Here is a 9,598-nt window from a genome sequence, read left to right on the forward strand (position 1 = left end):
TGAAGTATCACTTCACACCTGTTAGAATGGCAAAAAAAGACAAGAGAAAACAGGTGCTGGTGAGGATGTGGTTTAAAAAAAAAACCACCTTATATATTGCTGTGGGAATGTAAATTGATCCAACCACTATCGAAAACAATGTGGAGGTTCCTCAAAGAACTTAATAAATCTCACATAAGATCCATCGATTGCACTTCTAAATATATATACCCAAAGAAAATGAAAACAGGATTTCAACAACCCATCTGCATTCCATGTTTAATGCAACATTATTTACAGTAGTGAAGATATGGAAAAAAACAAAATTGCCATCAATGGACAGATGGATAAAACAGATGTGCCACGTATACACCAATACTATTATATTGTGTATAACTATAAGAAAGGAAGATTTCCTCCCATTTGCCACAACACAGACAGAACTTGAGCACATGAGATTAAACAGTGTCAGTCAGAGAAAATTAAGTACTGTGTGATATCACTTATTTGTGGAAACCAATAAAGTTCAACCAATACAAAACATAGTAAAATAACAGTTATCAGAGGATGGCGTAGGGAGACTAATAGTGTTTAAGGAGACAAACTTATCAACAAGTAGTAAATATGCCATACAGATCTAACACACAGAATAATGAATATAAGCAATAAAATTGTACTATATTTATGTAATATGATATCACCACATAAGAAATCATATATAAATACATCTATACGTCATCCTCATACATATATAAATGTACCAAAGTAATACACTATATATCTTAATATTACACAATGTTTCCTGTCAAATGTAAATGTAATTTCAATTCAATGCTTATGGATAATAATCACTTCAATTCTCTTTGTTTCATTTTGCATATACAGAAAAACTTTAAATATCTCACCTTCAATAACTGACAACTTTAACTATATAAAAATGAAAAGAATGATACTTCAGCTTTATCTTACCAAACCAATTCATTTTTAGTACTGTTTGGAATATTCTAAATTCCAGAGATAAGACTGCATTTTGATGAACCACTAGAGTGTCTGTAGCAAGGGGAAAGGATAAATGAAACCAACATCAGAGTTCAAAATGCAGTTCTTAATTGCTTTGAAAGGAATTGTAGAACACTCTGAGTAGCCACAAACAAAAGAAATACCTTTAAACCGAAGTTTTATTTGGTTATCTAGGAAATACTTATGTCTCTGGAGGAATACATTTCATTTTCCATTTAGTTATGAGAATTTCTACTACACATACGTATGCTTTTGTTATGCCAAACACTATAGGGTGTTTTTAGTGCCTATTTCCTTCTCTTTACCTCTCTCTCTCTCTTTTGAAGTTAAAATTACACATCTAGGAAAAGTATATTATTTTGTAGCAAAATACATACCTACAGGCAAAGCAGGAGATAACATTTAAGCATTGTTGCTATGGATAGAAACTTGAGCCCAGCAATATTTTCTAATTAGGAGGTTGCTCAGAGTCATTCTTTTCAAATCCATTAGGCTTTTAAATGTTAAACTGTGATTGGCTTTTCAAATATTGCTGGGATAATGACAGTAGGGAAAAAGTTTTGAATCTGAAATAGCATATGAAACATAGTAACAGAAAGAAAGAAATGTCTTCTGGGCATCTCTACCTGTATTGTTAACAGGCAATTCAAAACAGTAATATCTTCTACAGAACTCCATCATTTATACCACCAATTGTCCTGCTGTTTTCCTTATTCAGATAAATTGCCACAAATTTCTTGCAGATCCCAAATCAGACATCGTAGTTCATTAATTCTCCACCGTGTCAGCATATTAGAATAACCTAGACAGTTTGTTTTTAATTAAAAGACTGGCTATTTTAAGAATACTTTTAAGTTTATAGAAAAACGGATAGTAAAGAGAGGTTCTACAGACTTTCAGTCCCATGCAAAGTCTTTGACAATATATATATTTTTTTACATCTTGCCACAGTGTGGTATGATTGTTAATTGATGAATCAGGGGCGCCTGGGTGGCTCAGTGGGTTAAAGCCTCTGCCTTCGGCTCAGGTCATGATCCCAGGGTCCTGGGATGGAGCCCCGCATCAGGCTTTCTGCTCAGCAGGGAGCCTGCTTCCTCCTCTCTCTCTGCCTGCCTCTCTTGATCTCTGTCTGTCAAATAAATAAATAAATAAATCTTTAAAAAAAATTGATGAATCAATATTGACACATTAATATTAACTAAAGTCTAGAGATTTTAATAGGATTCACTCTTTGTATTGTACAGTCTATGGGTTTTGAAAGATATATCATGACACATGACCATCATTACTGTATCATACAGAATAGTTTCAGAGCCCAAAGCTGTGCTCCACCCCTTCATCACAACCCCAATTCCCTACTACCTATGCTAAACACTGATCTTTTCAATGTTTTCAAAGTACTGCCTACTCCACAATGTCATAGAATTGGAATCATAAAATACATAGCCTTTTTAGGATGGCTTCTTTCATTTAGCAATATGCATTTAATGTTTCTCCATGTATTTTCATGGCTTGATGGCTAATTTCTTTTTCTCTTGGAATAATATTCTATCACCTGAATGTACTATACTTTGTTTATCCATTCACCTATTGAAGAACATCTGGATTGCTTTTGTGTTTTCATAATTACAGAGATGCTATAAGCACTTGTATGCAGGAATTTGTATATATATATAAGTTTTCAGCATTTTGGAGTATATACCAAAGAGCAAAACTCCTAGATTGTATGATGAGTATATTCAGTTGATAAGAAACCACCAGATTATCTTCCAATGGGGCTGTATCATTAATCATTACCATCAGCAATGAATGAGAGTTCAGTTGCTTCCCATGTTACTCATTGTTTTCAGTGTTTAGATTTTTGCCATTTTAAATAGGCATGTACTGGTATCTTATTGTTTAAATTTTCAATGAACTAATGGTACCTAACGGGCATTTTTTGCATGATTCTTTGCCATCTGCACATTTACTTTGATGATTTGTTTCTTCACATGCATGGCCATTATTTTTATTGATTTGTTTTCTGATTCTTTAATTTTATATGTTCTTTATATTTTGGATACTGGTACTTTATCATATATGTAATTTGCAAAGATTTTTCTTCTACACCATGGATTAGTCTTTAATTATTTTAAGAGTGTCTTTCCCAGGGCATAAGTAATTAATTTTAATGAAGTCCAACTTATAATTTTTTCTTTCATGGATCATGATTTGGTGTTGTATTTAAAAGATCATCCAAACCCAAGGTCCTTGGTCCTTCCTGCTTTTTAATGGTGATTACCAAGCCACTCATGAAAACCACTAGAGGTGGTGCCTAGGCAATGATATTTATAAATGTTGTAGGGAATAAGGTCAGGTGTCCGCGAGATGGGTCACTTTTGGTATAAAGATTATTTCAAGTTAAAAGTAATCAAAACCCGGGGCGCCTGGGTGGCTCAGTGGGTTAAGCCGCTGCCTTCGGCTCAGGTCATGATCCCAGGTCCTAGGTTCGAGCCCCACATCAGGCTTTCTGCTCAGCAGGGAGCCTGCTTCCTCCTCTCTCTCTGCCTGCCTCTCTGCTTACTTGTGATTTCTCTCTGTCAAATAAATAAATAAAATCTTTAAAAAAAAAAAAAAGTAATCAAAACCCAGCAGATGCAGGAAAAGCTTCATGCTTCCACCTACACTGCCTAAATTTGCACTGGGGAAGGAAATCCCATACCAGGAAGAGAGATATTAAAGAAGACACCCCCTTATGACAGAAACCTACCTACATAATAGTGCAATCCTTATTTTTCAAAACACTTCCTTTCCCATTTCTGTTAATGAGCCTTCTCCCCTTTCTGTTCTCCAACACTACCTTTTCTCCTTAGCTCATATAAGCTTTGGGTTGCCTCACTGTCTTTGGAATTTCATGTCTGTGTTTCCCTATTTGTATACCTATTAAATTTGGTTTTCTCCTGTTAATCTGTCTAGAAGAACCATATAGGGCAGAGGAAGGTCTTCCTTCCCAACAAGCTCATCACTGACCCTGTGATTCTGATGTACCACTACAGTGAGAAACTCTTAGGCAGCAGCTTTGGAGTCACCTTCTGTTAAAACACTTCTCAAAGCCTAAGAACTCTGGTTATAGAGACCTTTCTCAATCTGTTGATGAAAACTGCCTGTAACTCCTTCATTCTATAGGTGTGTCTGAGATATATAAACCAATAACTCATAAAGCCTCTGATGAGACATGAATGCAAGCTAATTCTTATAATTGAGCATAACAACATTTCGATATAAGAATTTTGTAGTCAAATGTTAGTTAGATCCAAGAGATGACTCTATACTCTTAAGAAGGATTTTTTCATTAAAAATCACCTCTCAAGACCATATCCTGGTACTGATGTGGGAAACAGCGGCAGAAGAAAAATTATTAAATTTCCTTACCAACTGACAAGCCCTTAAAACAGGCAGAGTGACTCTCCTCTAGGGACTCAACTACCCCCACCTTAAGGCTTTACAAGGGCAAAGGGCAATCCTAGCCTGACTGACCCTTACCCCCAAACAGGGTCCTATAAGTCTACTTTAACAATTCCTTTGGAAACTTAATCTCTAAACCTCCAAGATAGTGTCCACAATCATTCCCAAGCATATGGCCCACTGAAATACATCTAAAGGGTCTAATGAGAAGGTTTTATTACTGGTAATAAATAACTTTTTTTTCCCAAACAATAGCTAGCCCCTCAAGGTCCTAGAAACCTCGCTTCCAAAATTCCTTAGAGACTTTCGCCATCCCTAACCCCCTCCCAACTTACAAGTATATAATAGACCACTCCTCACATCCCTGAGGCAGAATCTCTTCCTGCCCACGGGTCCTGTCCCCATGCTTTAATATATCACCTTCTTGCACCAGAGACGTCTTAAGAATTCTTTCTTAGCCATCAGCTCTGGACCTCGCCCCATCAAACCTCACCTAGATTCTAGAACTTCATCAGAACCACCATGGTCTATTTAGCCTTCCTTTTAATGCCTTCCACATGTTTCTCTCTCCCTCTCTCCAAAGCTTTTACTATCATTGCCATAATTCTGACCCTAATCATGTTCCACAAGATTTATCATCTCCTTTCATGAAATATTGCAATTGGATTCCACTGTATATAAGAATGAAAGCCAATTTATTTCACAAGGCATTGGAGATTCTGTGATTGTAAGAAATCTACTTTATTCCAGGAGTAAAGCAAATCTGTCCCAAAACACAATGTTTACTCCACAGAAGTGATGGGAAGAATGAAAGCTAAATTTACCAGATCTGAGATCATTGTATTATTCCCCAGTCTCCCTCTTTTATTCCTTCCTAAAACATGTTACTCCTCCTTCAATGCTCATACTAGCTATCTTACAGAATGTTTCAACTTCAGCAGTCTTGCCTTTTCTCTGAAACCTATTTATATGAAGAGACTTTTTACCATACAGTTCAGTAACTAATGACTTCTAGTATTTTATGAATGTCAATTCATTATTCTGAGCAAAAATGTATACTACTGAGGGCAGGATTCAGTTTTTTATTGTTTGGTATCTCCAATATCACCTAACATCAATCTCATTACCTAGAAGTTGATCATAAATTTTACTACTTATTATTTAGAAAATTCTAGGACTCTTCAGTATCCTTCAGGAGTTTTTTTTTTTTTTCCGCTTTTTAAAAAAGACTTATTTATTTATTTTAGAGAGAGAGAGTGAGAGGAAAAAAGGTACATGTGCAGGCAGAGGGAGAGAAGAGAACAAGACTACCCCATGAGCATGGAACAAAATGCGGGGCTTAATCTCATGACCCTGAGATCATGACCCGAGCTGAAATCAAGAGTGGGATACATAACTAACTGAGCCACTCAGGTGCCCCCAGTAGGTTTACATATATATGATTGCCTTAATATTATATATCACCAAACATTTTCCTTGTGCCAGAAACTCTGATAGTTATTACAAATACAAAATTTAATGAGGCAGCTACATTACCCCTAAAGAACTTAAAATCTCTGCAGCCAATTAAGCTGACTGTGCTCTTTGTCTATGGGGGCCCAGTGTGCCATGGCTGCAAACAGTAGCCTCCTCCATAGTGTATGCAGCCTGTTGATTGTATGGGTTGCCCTAAGGGGCCTTGAAGACAGCCCTTTTTTCTGAAAGCTAGGGTCTGACTTCATGGCTATCTCCAATTCAGCCTGCAGACAGGTATGCGGGGTGCCTTTGGAATGCCCCAGGGCACAGTAGCCAGGGTCCACATTGGCCAACTCATCATGTCCATCCGTACCAAGCTGCAGAACAAGGAGCATGTGATTGAGGCCCTACGCAGGGCCAAGTTCAAGTTCTCTGGCCGCCAGAAGATCCACATCTCCAAGAAGTGGGGCTTTACTAAGTTCAATGCAGATGAATTTGAAGACATGGTGGCTGAAAAGCGGCTTATCCCAGATGGCTGTGGGATCAAATACATCCCAAACCATGGTCCCTTGGACAAATGGAGGCCTCTGCACTCATGAGAACCATGGCACTGCCCCTTCCCATCATATTCATGCCAACCAATAAATCCAACTTCCTGTCAAAAAAAAAAAAAGAACTTAAACTCTGTTGAGGAAATCATGCTTCCAAACACATTTCATTATAGATTGATAAGTGATTTCTTAAAAGAGAAGCATAGGATTTCATAGACACAACGAAGATGACCAACTAACCCAAACTGGGATTGGGAAGTAGAGAAGCCTTCTTAAAGGAAATGACATTTAAATTGGGTGAAGTCAGGCATCTGGGTGTTTCAGTCAGTTAAGTGTCTGCCTTTGGCTCAGGTCATGATCCCGGGGTCCTGGAATCCAGTCTCATATCAGGTTCCTTGCTCAGCAGAGAGTCTGCCTCTCCCTCTGCCTGTTCCCCTTCCCCCTCCCCCCACCGTTTGTGCTCTCTCTCATGCTCTCTCTCAAATAAATTTTTTCAAAATGCTCTTTTAAAAAAATTGGATTGGGTCATAAGAATATAATTCACTCAGGTATATACCCAATAGAAATCAATGTACAGGGGCGCCTGGGTGGCTCAGTGGGTTAAGCCGCTGCCTTCGGCTCAGGTCATGATCTCAGGGTCCTGGGATCGAGGCCCGCATCGGGCTCTCTGCTCAGCAGGGAGCCTGCTTCCCTTCCCCTCTCTCTGCCTGCCTCTCTGTCTACTTGTGATCTCTCTCTCTGTCAAATAAATAAATAAAATCTTTAAAAAAATTTAAAAAAAAAGAAATCAATGTACATATGAATCGAGACATATATGAGCTTGCTCACAACAGCTTCATTTGTAATCATCTTAAACTGGAAGCTACTAAAATGTCCATAAACAGTATAATGAATTTTGAAATGGTTGCCAATTGATACAGTGAAATATTATATAGCAACAAAAACATGTGAAATACTGCCACAAACAACAACATGGATAAAAAGCAGTGAAAATAATCTATGGTGATGATGGTTTTATTTTAGAGAGAATGAAATATTTTGAGGGATCATGAAGAGATTTTATGCAGTCAATGTAAAGGGAATCTGTTAAAGTTCTTGATTTTTTATCTGGGAGGTGGTTACATGATGAGAAATAAAAGCAGTTAAATTTTACTGAAACCCAGAGTTCCAGGCATGAAGTTCTAAGAAGTAAAAGTATGGGGAACGTGGAGGGGTTTAAAATCATGAAACAGAGATTGAACTTAATCCAACAGACAATTTGGAAGAAATGAAAAATTTTAAGCAAAAAAAAAAGGATATCACACTTCTATGATTTGAAGATTTCTCCAGATACTTTAAGGAAAATAGTTTGGAAAGGGTGAATAATAACAGCAAGAAGGCAAAGGGACAGCTATTAGAGCAGTGGAGGTGAGAAATAAAGTTATATTGAGGTTGTACTAAAGATGGGAAAAGAAGACACACACTGAAAGCTTTGAAGATAGTACTGCAAATAATTTGGGCATTATTTAAATTTAATACCTGAAGAGAAGAGAGAAATTAAGAATGATATGGGGGTTTCATGATTCATTTATTTAAGTTCATTACATATAATAGATGGTGTTTTAGCCATGGGTGTTTGCTTTAGATTTTAAGTCTGAACAGTTTAACATGAGAGCTACATAACACTAGCATCTCTCTTCACCAGAACTATATATTCAGGCTGGCTGAATCACCTTCTGTCCCCACACATACACTACAGTAAGTTATAAACACTTCAGAATCTCATGTTTCTCAACAATCCTCTCCTGCTATCTGTTAGCTATTGTCTTATTCCTGACTATTGACCGTCCCTCTTTCCAGCCAACAATGAGCTAAATATTTATTAGCTGATGTTGATTCCTTAATTCAACTCTTCACACTCCTGTGGTACAGAATTTCTCCATTATAATTTGTAAACAAGAAAAACGATTGACAAGAGGAACTTAGTTATAATACAGACTCTCAGGTCATTTCCACTAGAACTACCTGAAACATAAATAAAGGGTCCTGCCTGGTTTGAAATGATATAGCTATAAATGGAATTATATGCCCCACAGATTCATAACTTGAAGCCCTAAGCCACACTGTGATGGTATTTGGAAATGAAGCATTGAGAGGATAATTAGGTTTAGATGAGGTCATGGAAGGGGGCTGTCATGATGTAGCTAGTAGCCTTATAAGAAGAGGAAAAGACACTGGACACCTCTCACTTGGCCATGTGATAACGCAGTAAGAACATGGCTGTCTGCAGCCAAAAAGAGAACTCTTACTAGAACAAGACTACACTGGCACCCTGATAAAGGAATTCTAGCATATAGAATACTGAGAAAACAAAGCTCTAGTTATTTAAGCCACCCCCTCTAATGTATTTCGTGATGGCGCCAAAGCTGACTAATAAAAGAATAGAACTCAAAGGCAAGAAACATAGCTGGCCTATGTGATAGGATGAAGCCACCAACTAGAAGGCTGGCAAGAGCTCTAATTTATTCTCTCCTTATGTCTACAGCTACATGAGATCTTGTTTCCATCACTCTCTGGGATATTGCTTTAGTATTATCTCTTTCTCTGAAGATTGATTTTCTTAACATTTCCATAAACATCTTACAAACATGCCTTCTCCATAAAGGCAACCTCAGTTCCTGAGTCTAGATCATCTCAGTTCAAGGGACCAAGAGAGACTAACTAGAATTGTTGTGCCCCTATTCCAAATTCCTAGCAGGAAGAATATGAATTATTCTCCCTGAATCAGGTAACTGTCTCTGGTTCAATGAACAGTAGGCAGATGATTAAGTCAAATACCCCATGACTCAACCAGGAGGCTGTGGAAGGAGGATAAGACATAAGTGTAGCTCCTGGATCACATTTCACAGTACCTGCAAGAGAAAGGAGTACTCGGAGGTACTATAAACTCACTATTGCAGGCAGTGATCTGTACCTTTGTAGATTTGACTATTTTTATTAGTACATATCTATGTGCTTGTTTCCTTTGTCCTCTTTTACAATTTTTGCCCGTTACTCTTCTACCAACTCCTCTCCTCCTCTTCATTTTTCTTTCTCTCTCTCCTTTCCCCTTCCCTCACTCAGCCTTACCTCCCTGATATTGTTTTAAGAAGACAGTAGTGCATGGATCC

General features: G+C 37.6%; 1 protein-coding gene and 1 non-coding gene across 2 annotated transcripts; both read left to right on the forward strand.

Moving 5' to 3' along the window:
* Positions 1 to 5,999: 5,999 nt before the first annotated feature.
* LOC125092539 (small nucleolar RNA SNORA70) lies at positions 6,000 to 6,133 on the forward strand. The gene has a single exon (XR_007124995.1). It is a non-coding gene; the product is annotated as a small nucleolar RNA SNORA70 (small nucleolar RNA).
* Positions 6,134 to 6,183: 50 nt separating this feature from the next.
* Positions 6,184 to 6,497, forward strand: LOC125092253 (60S ribosomal protein L10-like). The gene has a single exon (XM_047716632.1). The coding sequence runs from the start codon at positions 6,195 to 6,197 to the stop codon at positions 6,495 to 6,497; it is 303 nt and encodes a 100-aa protein (XP_047572588.1). The 5' UTR covers positions 6,184 to 6,194.
* Positions 6,498 to 9,598: the final 3,101 nt, after the last annotated feature.

Source organism: Lutra lutra, chromosome X (assembly GCF_902655055.1).
Source record: "Lutra lutra chromosome X, mLutLut1.2, whole genome shotgun sequence".
Taxonomy (NCBI): domain Eukaryota; kingdom Metazoa; phylum Chordata; class Mammalia; order Carnivora; family Mustelidae; genus Lutra; species Lutra lutra.